Raw genomic sequence first — 14,854 nt, forward strand, 5'->3', positions numbered from 1 at the left:
TCCATGAGTTCACATCTCTCCATTAGGCAGCTGCCCATTTTATCCTGGAGGTTTCTAGTTGTGCACAGACAGACATAATTGCATGCATGTCATAGGGACTCAACTGTCTGCATGTAATTTTAAAGGGAAACGGTAAACATCTACTCCCCAGATAGAAATGCCTTGCTAAAACTGTCCAGAACCTTCTAGTTTGTGCCTCATTATTTTTTTCCCCAGGAAAACTTGCTGAAAAAAAGTAAAGTCTGTTTTCCCTAGACTTTAATTTCCACCTGCTGGAGGCTATCTCTGATTATGCGTAGCAACCCCTCCATCTTCCCATGTGCCTTATGGTCGCTGATTGCTTATATGGTGGGGATGAGATGGCCTTAGCCTGCCCACTGGTGCTTCTGTAACTACAACTTACCTTCTGTTTGCTGAGAGAAGTATGAGACAATTTCTCCTCCAGTGATCACATTATTGTTCCACCATAAGGTCTCCCAACAACTGACGGTGAAGTGAACTGCATGATATTAGGGCTATTTAAGCTTCATGGTAATCCGGTGAAGGTGATATTTATATTCCCATTGAGCAGACATGAAATAGGAGACTTATGTAATTAGTCTAAGATTGCACAGGCTGGATTTGAAACCAAATCTGCTTGACTCTGAAACGAATCTTCTTATGGTTATGCCAGGGCTGTCTTTTTGAATGCAAATGCTTATCTGTGATAGAGTTCCTCTACAGATGTGTTAATTTACTGATCTGCCTTGTAACTGTTCTGTAACAAATCACTTTATTGTGATTATTTTTAACTGCATGAGTGATTCATGAATATGTTTTGAAAACATTATAATATGACGAATAAAGTCTAGTTCTTACAGCCAACCAACCCACCCTGGACCCCTAATCAGAGGTAACTTCTATTACCATGCATTTGTGTTTTCCTCTAGAAATTGTAAAATACACTTGTATACACACTTCTAAACCAAATGGAAATACATTGGTTTGTTTTGTCTGGGTACAATGTTTGTGTCTTTAATGCATTATTGTTCAGCAGCCTTTTTCACTTAGTCATGTCTTAGAGATGTTTCTAGGTCAATAATCTTGATATTACCTGATTCTTTAAAGCTATTAAAGAATATAGCACATATAGTGTATGTGTGTGTGTGTTGTATAAAATACAATATATTCGTGTGAATAAAGGTGCAATCAGTGGGATACCACCTCCTCTCAGAGGTCTGCTAATGCTCTTTCCTTTCTCTGGAGGACTGCTTTCCTCCCTGCACTCATATGACACAAACAGGCCTCTTGGCTGATAGTGTTGAGGTCTTTTTGTCATTTTGAGTCCTCAGAATAACAATCCAGCAACCCTATTTTCTGAACTGAGACTCTTCAGTGAGAATTGAAGTGTTCATATGTCAATGGGAAAGACCAAAGTTCTGAATGTTTTGTCTAGCTCCCCACACTCCATCCTTCCCCCCTAGATCTGAGCTGGAATGGTGCTGCTGGTGGGTCTACATTTTATTTGATATAAACTATGAATTCTGCATGCTCTGGTCTGCAGAGTTAGGTAACCTTCAATTCCCTGTACTTGGAACACTATAATGGCTCTCATTCAGATAGCTGGGGCAGGAGAGCATTAATTATTCTGTATCATTGTGTCTTTTTTTGTGAGACAAGATAATGAGGCTGTGGAGTCAGATGACATGAAGAGTTATGGAGAGCTGTGTGAGCTTCTGCCTGGGCATCAGCCTGTCTGTGGTTTTTCTGAAGTAGGGTAGAGGGCCAATACCCACTTAGGACAGAAGCTATTTAAATCACTTGCCTTTGGCTGGGAGTCTGAAATTATTTTTTTGGCTGGTTATTTGTGGTCAGGCTGGGCTTCTGCCACTGCAAAGACATGAATTAATGTGGCTTTAGACACTGGCCCTAAGATCGGGAGTGGAACAGGCCAGAGGGGAGCATCAGTGGTTTTCCCATCTGGATGGTGAAGACTCTCTGGGCAGCCATGGATCTGGAGCTGCACTGTGGAAACTCCTGACCTGCCTGCGGAGTGGGCTGTAAAGGTTCCCTGCATACTGGAGCCCCTCATTGCCTCTGGTGTTTGATTGTTGACTCTTCTTGGTCTAGTGTAGGTCAGTGGAGCACACTCAGGGGGAACGGTTGGGGGTGGGGCACTTCCCTGGGTCTGGCACTGGGAAGCATGGGTCTGCCTTTTGATTCCCCAGCAGCTGGGCCATAGTGTACTTTCATGGCACAGTTGGAAACAGTAGCCAAAAATTCCTTAATGATTAATTGGGCATCCATGTGCCTCACCCGGTAAGAGTAAGGAGTTTATAAATCAAGGGCAAAAAACAAGGTGGTTGTCCTTGAGAAAAATACAATCTGGGTGAGTAGTCATAAAAATGACAGCCATCCACATTTACGCACAAGGTTTATCTGATGCTAAACTAAGTTTCTCACTATTCTCTATGGAGTACTTAACAACAGCGACCCTATTGTTCAGAGAAGTGAAGAGCTTATGGTCCGGTTTGCCCAGCCCTGTGTACAGTTGTCTTCGCCCTGCTTCTGGCTTCCTTGTTCTCTCTACTTAGTGCTCTGCACTTCTGGAGTTTTAGAATATATTTATTTTATTCGCTATTTGTCTTTTAAGGAGCTTTTAGTCATTGCTGAAAAGAGCACATATGCGTATTCAGAGAATAAATACGGAACTCCTAATGCTGTTGATATATTCAGAGGAGAGTGTGGGCTGAAGTTGTAGGAAAAGTCTCCACAGTGTAGTTAGTACTAGAACTGGAAATCAGAAAGGAGGAAATCTGGACAGTTGTCAGCTGTAATCTCATTGGGAGAGCGGGAAATGGGAGGAAAGGGGGCAGACTACACACGCCTGAGTGCCAGGCTGAGGCAGACTCTTGGCCCCGATGGCAGGGAATGGTGAGACAGGGCATCAGATTCTTTGGCTGAAACCTTGGGACGCTGTCTGAGAGACAACAGTGGGGTGGGAGCCTGGCTGTTGGTAGGGATGGTAGGGGCTGGTATTGCAGTCAGCTAGACTAGTGCCCCACAACTTACACCCTGCATGCTCTTGTAAATATGCTTTGTTGCAACACAGAACACCCATTCAGTCGGGTATCCTGCTTGGCTTGTTTTGAACTACAGGAGCAGCGCTGAGTAGTTTTAACAGAGATCATCAAAACCTAAAATACTTACGCTCTGGCCCTTTTACAGGAAATAGCTCACTGCCTGTGCTAAACCGCCTCATAAGTGTCCCTGACTTGGGTGGAGCAGAGGGCAAGCCCAGTATCTAGCACATAGTCAATGCTATAATAAGAACAGATAGATATGCATGAAGAAGTGAGCAAAATAAAATTGCTAACAGGAAAAGGAACTATCAGGACTGAGGTGGTTTACTAATTTTAGATAATATCACAGAGAAGGGAGTCCCATGAGAAGATGAAAGACTTAGAATCGAAGAGTGAAAGGCTTGATATTTCGTAGTTCCTCCTCGGGGACAAGCCTTGCAGGGGGACGGGGGTATTGAGGAGCACAGGTGGCAGACAAGGGGAAGACAGCTGGCGGGATTAGGAAAGCAGTGTGTCCGCCCCATCCTGAACATCTGGTGGCCCCGTAAGAACTGGCAGCATGCCCTGCAGAGCCCTCTCACCTCTGGCAGGAACGTGGTGCTGGGAATGCAAAGTGGGCTGGGGTGGGGGTGGGGTGGGGTGAGTACTGAGCTCTAGCTCAGTTCTAATGGGAAGCTGACTTGGCTGCGTTGGCTGGAAGTTTTTCTTTTCTGTTCTTTTACTTTTAAAATAGCAGCCCATATGTTTGTTGCTACCAGACTCTCCACTAGACGCTCATTAGAGGAATGGGAGCTTGCTGGGTGGATGAAAGTATACTATATTCACAACTCTGCTCTGGAAATTGTCATTAGGAAAGTGGCCTTGGCTACCTGGGTTATGACAGGTAAGGCTGGTGGGGGAAGGGGTGCTCCCAGAGTATACTGGCCCACATGGAGGTCTTCTGGAGGCTTCTCAGGATGGGAGAGGAGCTCCTGAATAGTTAGAGGGCTCAAACCAGGAGTTCTGAGGGAGTTGAGGGGGGTGGACATCTAGTCTACCGGTGAGCCTGGGGTACTTGGGGAGGAATGTGAGTAGTTGGCAGCTGGGAGGCTCAACCTGACAACAAGCGGGTCCCTGGGCAGGGTGGAGTCACAGAGCAGATGACCAACAGTGATACAAATGGGAAGACAAGAGATGGTTGGGTCTTGAGGCCAGGACTCAGGGTCCCAGCTACTAACTGGATTCAGTTGCTCTGGAATTGAAGATTTTGGACACAGAGAGAGCTGGGACAAGACTGGTCAGGAGCTGTGGACTCAGGCTCTGGCAATAAAGAAGGACTCAGTTTCTGGAGCTGGAGACTAAGGGAATTTCTCTTTGAAGGTACAGCCACCTTAGAGAAAAATTTGTCAATAGATAGCAGAGAAGTTATGTTTGGGGTGTGAGAGTTGTGCATGGGGTGTGAGTTGTAATTTCACACCAAGATGTCTCTCTAGAAAAGACTTGTGTAAAAATGGTGATTGAAATATTTATCATAGCAAATTTTAAGAGACAAAATATTTATCAGAGTTTGAAAGGATAAATAGACAATGGTTTATTGGTAAACTGCAATGCTCCACAGCAGTTAAAATGAATGGATTATGGCTAGGTGTGTCAACATGCATAAAATCCTCCAAACTGAATGTTGGACAAAATAAACTAGCTACAGAACATATATCCTGTGGGATAACGTTTATGTAAATGTAAAAACACTTGAAAAGATAATCAAGTATTTGTGTTGATGGACAACATATACATCTAGTAGTAGATTTATGATTGGCATCTCGTAGTTTTCTGTGTTTGGAAGTAATTCATAATGAAAGACAACAGACGAACAAGAGGTACACACACACATACACACACAGAGCAGTGGAATAACCTTCTGGAACTGGAGGAATCTGAGCACAGACACAGAAGCTGGGAGCGCTGTGGCTGGGCACCTCTCTCATGCTGCCTGCCGGGTTAGCTGTGTCTTCTGAGCTGTTCCAAATGGTAACTGGCCTAGTGCCCAGCCCATGGCAGGTGCCCAGTGCATGTGTGGTGTCTCCAGCTTTCTGGACATTTCAGCTTTAGGAGTTTAGCATCAGGATTTGGGAAGTTAGCTTTAAAATAGGGGAACTGAGCCTGCTTCCTCTAAGTGATCCTGCTGGCAGATGTCTAGAGTCACGAGGTGAAGGATGATCTGCTTTTTTGTCAAAGTGACTTCTCCAGGCACTGCTGGCTCTGGCAATGGTGCAGAGGCTTCTGCCAGCTGCCCCTAGCCCAGGGGAAGGAAGCCCACCCCACTCTGTGGTCAGTGCAGTGTGCAGTGTCCGTGCTAAAAAGGACAGAGTCTAGGCCTCCTTTGGTCCCTGGGCCCGCTGGTTCCTTGAGGTGCCCTCACTGAGTGAGGCTTATGTCTGTGCGCCTGCTTGAGCAGACGCTGCCCCAGAAGCGAAGGAAGCTGAGCCATGGCATATCCTTTGTTGGGAAGCCCCTACCCTCAGCAGCCACTTTTGGAAAAGAGCAAAGTCAGTGTGAGTTGGTTGTGCAGCTTCCAGAAAGAGAGACTGTGCATCATGTTAAGTACACTACCTTTGATGAGGGTTATTTGGATTCTGGAAGGAAGTCTGTTGTGACATCAGTCATGAAAGGAGCCCTGAGAATTTAGCTCTTACAAGCAAGATGTTTGCTATATATAGCATGAAGAAAAGTCATTAGTTGGAAACAGCTTAGCGCTGTGTTGGTGGGATAATAAGATTTAAAGTCCAGAAGGGGCCTTATGATTATCTGAGTTAAACCTCTTGTGTTGAAGATAGAATGGGGCTTGGCAAAGATTCTCTTCTTGACCAAGCTCTAGTCAGGATCCTCTGAGCCCTTTTCACCTAGGGCCAGTCCTTAGATATGTCCTCAAGAGCCCATTTTTAGCAACAATCCTGCTAAGTGAGTTTAGTCAGAATCCCCACTACCCCTCACAATATCTCATTGTACTCTGTATCTAATCAAAGTCCTCATCCCCAACCATAACCCAGGTGACATCTGATCACCCCAGCCTGCCTTCAGCAAGAATCTTGTCAGTCAGCAAAGAATTTCCACACCTTCTTAGTAATGTTCTATCCACTGACCCCGACCCTTCTCTTTGGTTTTAAGTTCCTACATTTTCCTTAGTGTATTTGAAGTATGGCCTAATCTCCCTTCTCTATTTCAAAACCTCCTTACCGTGGTCCCTATACCTATTGCTATAGTCCTGAATTATGTCTGCCTTTCCATTTTAAGCAGTGTCAGGGTGATTCTTTCTTTAACAGACTTAGAGAAGACTTTTCCAGGGCAACACTTGGAGTACATTTCAGAGTCAGTTCTTTAGATTCCAAGTTCAATGTTCTTTCCCCACCCGGTGCTGTCTTTGTGCCTTCAAGACTGTAGAATCAAGAAGCAGTTTGTTCTATAAAAATGTTTTATTTGTATTAAGAAAAATATACTATTGACAGTCTCTTGAGATTATGATATGTCTTCTCCCCTGCCCTGGGTAGAATAGGAGATCAGAATGACTGGTCATTTAACCTTACTTCTAGTGTCATTTAACCTGATGCTAGATCCTTCCCTGGCACCAGATGCTAAAAGACTTTACCATTCTGCACATTGTGCCAGCATCTGAAGTATCAGGTATGTTTTCTAGGTGTGGCTCTCTGTTGAGTTGTTATTGGACATCAGAAGGTGTTCAAGAACATGTGGGTAGATTTCGACAGATTCATGTATTCATTAACCCTTGCAAATAAAAACAAAGCAAAACAATACAGAAATCAGTAGATTTTCAGCACTTACTTAGTACCATGTATGGTACAATGCATTGGGCTGTTAAAAGAAATGGCTTTTTGCTCTTGGGGAAGTATAGTTGAGGAAAAAGTTACAGAATAAATAGTATTATCATAACAATAGGATAAACACTAGAATAGTAAAATGTGTGAGGTAGTACAAGAACACAAAGGAAATGGTGATTAATTCTCAAGTGAGAAAGTTAGAAGGAGGGTGATAATAGAGTTGAGAATAAAGATTAGAGAGAAATTTACTAAGTAAAGGAAATAGAGGATAGAGATAGTTCAGACAGAAGGGAATGCTGTGCCACAAATGTAGGCAACAAAAATTCAGGACATTCAGGAGCTGAATGAGACTGGAGAGGAAGGGGCAGAGGAGCCAGTGGCTGGAAATGGGTCTAATAAGAAAAGTTACACCCAGACTTTACAAGACTAAGCTTGAAAGATGCAACTTCACTGTGTGTAGGCAGTGGGTGATTGCTACTAGGGAACAGGGTGGACAGATCTGTGTGGTTGATATTTAGCCTGATGACAGCATGAGGATTGGTGGGAGGGGGAGAAGGTTGAAGAAGAGCATCTGATTGGGGATTGTTGCAAAAACGATGATGCAGTAGCCACTGCATTGAAATGAGGATGAGATCACGGGTCTCAGTTATTTAGGAGATAGAATCATTAACACCCGGAGACTGAGCTGGGTTCGATAGATAAAGGCAAGGATTTCTCTCATTGGCAGTGATTCCTAGTGCCTCCTAGTGCCTAAGGTAGACAGGAGACAGAAGATAAGAATTCAGTTTTTGGGGGATGATGATTAAAGTTAGCATAACCAATGACCATGTGGGGCCTGTAGCCTAAGGAAGGATTAGAAATACTGACATTTTGTTTATTCAGTAAATGTGCCAAGTGTGCATGATGTGTAAGACGTTCTGTACATTTTGGAAAAAGACATGAATGTCCTTTGTATTTTTATTTATATATATATATATATATATTTTGACATTTCAGAATGCCTACATCTTGTTAGGAAGTTTCAACATGTTGTATTTTTTATCCTCGTAAATGCATTGTAAGATTATATTATCCCCATTTTTTTTGAGTAAGAAATTTGAGGCTCCAGCAGGTGAAGTAACCTGCACTTGGTCATGAAACCAGGGATCTGCCCATCTAAGAATGAACCAGAGTTTTCTGTGCCCCAAGTTCACATTCTTTCCTCTTCCCATAGCATTCTCTGAATTTCCTTGTCCTTGGGGACCTTATGTTGTGGTGAGGGAAACAGAATATAAGGAAACTAATCATGACAATACCAGAAAACCTAAGAGTACATTTCATGTACAGTATGTGCCTTGGGTATACAACAGATGGGGAACTTTGTACTTGTGCAGAGGAGACATGAGTGCCAACCAGGGAGAAGGCCAGCGAAGGCTTACTGGAGGTGAGCGTGGGTATTTAAGCCAGGCCTGGGACACTTGGCTTATAAAGCTAAGCTGTGGGCCAAGGCAGAAGCAGATTAAAGTTAGAAGGTGGGTAAATCAAGAAAGATTAGATTAGAAGGTAATCAAGGAAAAGGCAAGGGCAGGTAGTTACTATTCCTAGGAGAGCACAGGGCCAGAGTCGGGATGCAGGCCCCCCTGAGGTCAGCTGACTGTAGAGATGATGAGTAGTCCTCTGTGGCTTTCTGAAGCTCCAGTGGGAGAGATTTCCTGAATCTAGCTAAGGAAGGGGATGGCAGACAGAATGAGAACCTGGTGATACTGGTCCTGAAAAGGGAGGGAGGTGTGTGGGGTGGGGGTGGGGAAGCGAGGCGGGAGCAGCAGGAAGCTTGGCTTCTTGAATCCACTTTTGGGTACTGGCTGTCCCTCCTCCTTGGAAAGGAGAGAGGCGGGATGGAAGGGAAGGAGCCTGTGGATTGGTTGGCCTGCCCTGTGGTCTTGGTGTAAGGTCAGAGCCCTGAAAATTAGACCCAAAGGAGGAACAGGTAGCCAGCAGGATCATTGGAATGCGAAACTAACGGTAGCTGCTCGCTGTTGCTGGCTCTTCCCCCGATGCACCATTGCTCCTGTGTGAAGCATCAGACTCTGCTGGGTGTGGCCAGGTTTGGCTGTTGGATCCCATGAGGCTCCTGGATGCAGCACTTCCTGCCCTTCTGAGGGTCTCCTGGTTTCAGGCTCAGTAGAGGAGCGTGAAGTTGGTTGTACCTCAGGAGAAGGTCCGGCATTTTCCCCCACTTTCCCCCGGCAGGGACTCAGGCCTCTCCCCACAGAGCTCTGGGGGGACAGAGGGCTGAGCACCGGAGGCAGCCTACCTCCACAGCTCCTGTCGCCACACCACTCCACAAAGGGCAGGAAAGTAGGTCTCTGAGAAAGGCCGGGAACAAAGGGGAGCAAGCTTAGGTAGTAAGCAGATGCATTAGTCTAATTGCTGTTCTAAAATTAATGGGGCTTTTTATCTCAGAGGAACACTTTTTAAGCACTCATGTAATTTGGGAACAAAGATGCAGGTCGGGGTAGAGCTGGGCTCCCCTTGAAACACAATCCCCCATTTGGTAAAACAATCTTTTCCTTTCTTTCTTCCTCTCTTACCTGCAGATCAACAGATTATGGCACCACCTATGAAAAGCTGAATGACAAAGTGGGTTTGAAGACTGTCCTCAGTTACCTGTACGTCAACCCCACCAACAAAAGGAAGGTGAGAAGGGGGATCACTGGGTCCCGAGCACTCCCTGTGGAGTGGCAGGGAAGCCAAAGGCCAAGAGTTAAGAAAAAGACAGTAGCCATGGAGTCACTTACAGAATGTCTATTTTATATGTCAAGAACATCACAGACACTGTAATTCAAACAACTCCCTTGAGATAGTAGTGACAGTAATAATAACAACAACAATGGTAAAACGATGTAATTGTTTTAGGAGCGTCTCTGTGCTGAGGAGGGCTTGTGCTGTGTGCTTTACACACTTTATCTCATGTATTCTCACAATGAATCTCTAGGGTACAAATGATTACTGTCCCCATTTTACAGAGGAAGAAACTGAAGCTCAGAGAGTTTAAGTAACTTTCTAGCCTAAAGCCAGACAGTAACAGATAGTATGGTGATGAACAGATCTGGGATTTGAGAATGGGTTGGCTTGACTCTGGGCTTCCCAGGTGGTGCAGTGGTAAAGAACCTGCCTGCCAATGCAGGAGACATGTAAGAGATGTGGATTCTATACCTGGGTCGGGAAAATCCCCTGGGTGAAATTGTATAAGGTCAGACTTTGGTCACAGAGACCTCTTGGAAGAAGGGGGCCTGGGTTCCACAGAATGATGGATGGTTATAGAAAATAAGTGCTGTATGATGTGTTGGCTGTGGGGGGATGTGATCTTTCCCCAGCAAGGAAGGCACTCCTATTCAGAAACTTAGGCAGGCCAGGCCCCAGAGATACCCCAGAGATATGAAAGGCCATTTCAGGGTTTCTAGAGGACTGAAAATGGCATTGCACTGCCCAGCTCTCCCCTTGCCATCTGATGTTTACTCCCCAATGGTTTTGCAAGCCTTTTCTTTATCGAGGTAGGTGCAGGGGTGATCTTCAACCCATTGTTCAGGTGTCCCTGATTTCTGATTCCAATCTGGCAGAGTCCAAGCTGTGATAGAGAAAAATGATTGCCAGTGCTACTCAAAGCAGAGCAACTTGGACTCAAACCCTTAGCTCAAACCCTAGAGCCAACCCTTCTTGTCACTCCCACCTAAGTATCCCCAGTGAAGGGAGGAGCAGAATTGGTGATGGTCTCCTGGATCAGCATTGGTGGCTGGTGCTCAAAGATCCAGCAGCTCCAGGGGTGCCCATACCTGGGAGTGTGCCCACCAGCCAGGTGCCAAAAAACTGATAATCAGGATGACTGCGTACATGCCTGTTCCTGGTTTTAGCTGAGTAGTTTCTCTTTTCTTTATCACAGAGGGTTGTCATTTTCCCATTTCTCAATATTGTTATTTGAATTATTGAATGTTAGACCTGGGAAGAATCACAGATTTCATCTGAACAAGCAGTTATTGATGGTTTTCGAATTGCAACTCTCGGCAAGTGTGTTTAAAGCTCTAGACCTCCTCTTAGACACAAACCCCCACACACAAAATTTTGCTAAGAATTTTTGGATGTTAATGAACACCCTTAATCCCACCTCTTGACCCAAGATGTCCACGGAGTCTTGGTTAAGAATCTTTCATGTACACCAAGAGTCTCAATTTCCAGATGAAGAAACTGAAGCCAGGAAAGCCCCCAAAGCCAGGTGAAAAAAGGAGCCAGAGTAAGAGCCCAGGGCTCCTGATGCTCAGCCCAGGTTTCCTGGCTTCAGACCATGTTTTGCTCCGTTTCCTTCCATACGGTCACAGCCCCGGGCTCTAAAATTGATGGTCTAGTCCTGACCTGGGAGCTTGAGGCAGCTTGCTTAATGATCTGGAATTTAAGTTCAGTGCCATGTCCATGATGGACACGTGATTAAACTTGACTGAATCAAGTCAGGCATGATCCATCTCCACTCTGCCTTATCCTTTTATTAAGAAGGAAGCTGAGTGCAGTGGAGGACAAATGTTCTTCCCATGTCACTCAGGCAGTCAGCGGCAGGATGGGCAGTTTGTTTTTAACTCTCAACATAAAGCTCCTCCCACCCACGCAGTGACTTGGGATCAGGTGAAATCACAAGGAGTGTCTGCACTCTGGGAGAAGAAAGAAGTAGGTGTTTGACACATGGCAGATGTCCTTCAGCAATGATCTCTCACCTGTGTCTGGACCACAATAAAAGTAACCATATCTTCACGGAGATGATCGATCAGCTGTTTTTGTAAGGATTTTCCCAAGGGGCCTATAAAGAGTCATGCCTGTTTGCATCCATTCTGGTAGTCATCTGTCACGTATGTTTTCCATTAGACTCGTACTATCTTTCGGTCTTCTGCCATTTTTCTCTACTCCTAGTTTATCTCTTCTTAGTATAACCTACAGGTGGTCAGTAGTGTGGGAGACAAAGGGAGGATAAGGCAAATGATGAGGGTTAGAAAGAACGTAAAGCTAGGCTTTGATGCTCACTGGTGCAGAAGGCACCTCCATTTCTCTGTCCCAGAGACCATGGCTCTCTGGAGCGATTTCTCAGAGGAATTTTTGCCCAGTTAACAAAGGTTAAGGAATTTTTGCCCAGTTAACAAAGGTTAAGCCAATTATGGGCTTCCCAGGTGGTGCTAGTGGTTAAGAACCTGCCTGCCTGCCAATGCAGGAGACATGAGAGATGTGGGTTCTATCCCTGGGTCAGGAAGATCCCCTGGAGAAGGGCATGGCAACCCACTCCAGTATTCTTGCCTGGAGAATCCCATGGACAGAGGAGCCTGGTGGAGTACAGTCTATAGGGTTGCACAGAGTCAAACATGACTAAGTGACTAAGCGTGTACACACACACATACATGCACACACATATGTTTTAACTTCATAAGAAACTCCCAAACTCTTTCCAAAAGGCCATTTTGCCTGTGTTTTCAGAGAAACACCACCAAAACACAGTTAAATCCCATGTAAGAGGCACTGCCACTGAGAAAGCCAGAAGTGCGGATATTTTCTGCACTCAGATTAGGAAGAGACAAAAGATTAGCTAGTGCCATGGATTTGCTGATTTATTTATTTTGAAACTAGCAGTAGAAATTGACTTCATAAGGAGACTGAGTGATCCTGAAGTGCTTTCTGAATCATCCAAGGAGCGATGAAACTAAATTCTGTTTCATTTTATTGTTAAGTGTTTTTGATTGTATCTGAGCCTCAAGATGTTGGCAATGCACAAATATTCCATGTGGTGACTTTCTCTTAACCAGAATGTTCAAGTTTACTAGACCTACACTTCTCAAGCCACTCAGGAAAAATGATAGTTAGATGTAAATGAAAATACCCTTGTATGCTTCTTTACTGGTCTAGTGCTGTGTGGGTCATTATGACCTTGTAATGCAACTTTTTAAAAAGTTACCATCTTATATTTGTCTCAGAGTTTAAACCAGTGGTCATCTGAATTCTCTTCTGAGTTTGAATTAAGCAAGATTCTTTTGATTCTCTCAGCATTCAAATTATCTGTAGCTCCCGATGTTCATCAAGCGGCTAATGGCAGTAGTCTCTAGCAGATTTTTCAGTTAATCTTGTTGAAGTAGTGACTTTTCACCTAATGAATTACTTATGTAGCAGATGGATACTGCTTTCCCTGGAGGCTGTGAGTATATCAGAGTTCTGTCACCCTTAGCAAGACAGTAAAGTGTGCTTGTATTTATATAGTTGTTCCCAAAGCTAATTGTTGATGTCTTAACACTTTTTTTGACAACATAAAATTTCCCAGTGTAGATAGCTAATAAGCTATTAGGTTGAAAATAGAAATGTTGATGTGTGTAGAGTTTCCTACTAGTATTAATCTTAGTTAGCATTAACTGAGCATCTACTATGCTCAGATCCTTTTTAGGATCTTTATCTGTATAATTGCCAGCCCTCCCAGCCACTTTAGAAAGCAGGCAAGATAAGGAAAAAGCCTGTCTGTAAATTACACCGTGCTTGTTATACTTGTAAATGGTGAGTCTTCAAGAGTCTTCCCAGGTTTATTTATAAATAAAGGTTTATTTGGGGGATGAATTAGGAAACATCTGGCAATGCTAGACTCCTTTAAAAGTGAAAGTGAAGTCACTCAGTCCTGTCCAACTCTTTGGGACCCCATGGACTGTAGCCTACCAGGCTCCTGGATCCATGAGATTTTCCAGGCAAGAGTACTGGAGTGGGTTGCTATTTCCTCCTTCAGGGGATCTTCATGACCAGGGATCGAACCCAGGTCTCTCACATTGTAGGCAGACGCTTTACCGTCTGAGCCACCAGGGAAAATACTCCCTTAAGGAAGCTGCAATTTGGACTAAATAGAGTATAGATGTGAAATGTATCTAAATAGAGTATAGATGTGAAATGCTGGGAGCTGCTTGAGTTGAGGTTGTTCTAGACCATCCTGTAGTGCCATCAGCATTGTTTTAATGGCATTCATCTGCACTAGTTGTATTTTATGTGATTCTGCATTTCTTGCTGTTTCCCTTTCTCTGGCCATTTCCTGGGTGATGTTTGAGCCTGGTACTTTGAGCTTGAAGAACGGTGCATTAGTTTCTGATGCGTGTGTGTGAGGTTTGCCTCTGGAGGAGCCCTCTGTTCTGGTGGTGTCTGAACTCCAGCTTACAGCCTCCCCTTCCTTTGTAGGAGATAAACATCCTTGGGTTTTTGGAACTCATTACCCTCAACTGACTGTCCACACACCCATGCAGAATGACACATGCCAAGGTTAAAAGCCTGCATTTACTGGCACTGTGCTTCATAAAACAGGCTAAAGTCTTTGTGCCTCAACAAGAGAGGGGCTCAGCTATCATGGGTGTCTATTTAAGAACAAATCTTTGAGTGGATAGAGAAATGCAGGCAGGCTATGGCCTAATTGCTCTGGCTCGAAAGCGGCTGCCACCTGCAGATTTGGAAACAGTGTTTTGGAAACGACAGAGAACACAGAAAGTCCTGACTGCCAGGGAATGTGATCAAATTGCTACAGGGTAGAGGTGTGTGTGCCTGTGTGTGGGGATGGAGTGAGGGAGGGTGTGGGAAGACGGTAAACACTGATATCATAAGAGAATAAGGACTTTTTAAACCTGAGCTCCTAATAAGTTCTGGGCACTGGGCTAAGCTCATTTCTACATTCAGTTTTTAGTTTCTCTCTTAATCTCCTGAGCCTGATAGTTTTATTCCCATTTATTCCCATTTGGCAGGTGAAGAAACTGAGGCTCAAGCAAATGAGCCATTTGCTTTCTCTAAAGTAGCTGGTAAGAGGGGGTTTAGGATCCCTGCTCACCTCTGTCTGACCACACAGGCCATGCTCTCTACTCTGACCTGCTTCAGCTTGGCTGCCCCTGCCACAGGTACAAAGAATAGGTTGCTTTCTTCCCTGGATGGGTAGTAACTCTGTTGCCTGGAGCTTTCTGC

At 44.5% G+C, this 14,854-nt stretch overlaps 1 protein-coding gene across 1 annotated transcript in view; it reads left to right on the top strand.

Annotated features, from left to right (window-relative positions):
- Positions 1-14,854, top strand: part of SORCS3 (sortilin related VPS10 domain containing receptor 3) — a 619,852-nt gene that overhangs the window by 272,279 nt on the left and 332,719 nt on the right. Inside the window, exon 3 of the mRNA XM_043926232.1 lies at positions 9,451-9,550. Within this exon, the coding sequence (XP_043782167.1) occupies positions 9,451-9,550 (100 nt within the window). The remainder of the gene's footprint in view (positions 1-9,450; positions 9,551-14,854) is intronic.

Source organism: Cervus elaphus, chromosome 15 (assembly GCF_910594005.1).
Source record: "Cervus elaphus chromosome 15, mCerEla1.1, whole genome shotgun sequence".
Classification (NCBI taxonomy): domain Eukaryota; kingdom Metazoa; phylum Chordata; class Mammalia; order Artiodactyla; family Cervidae; genus Cervus; species Cervus elaphus.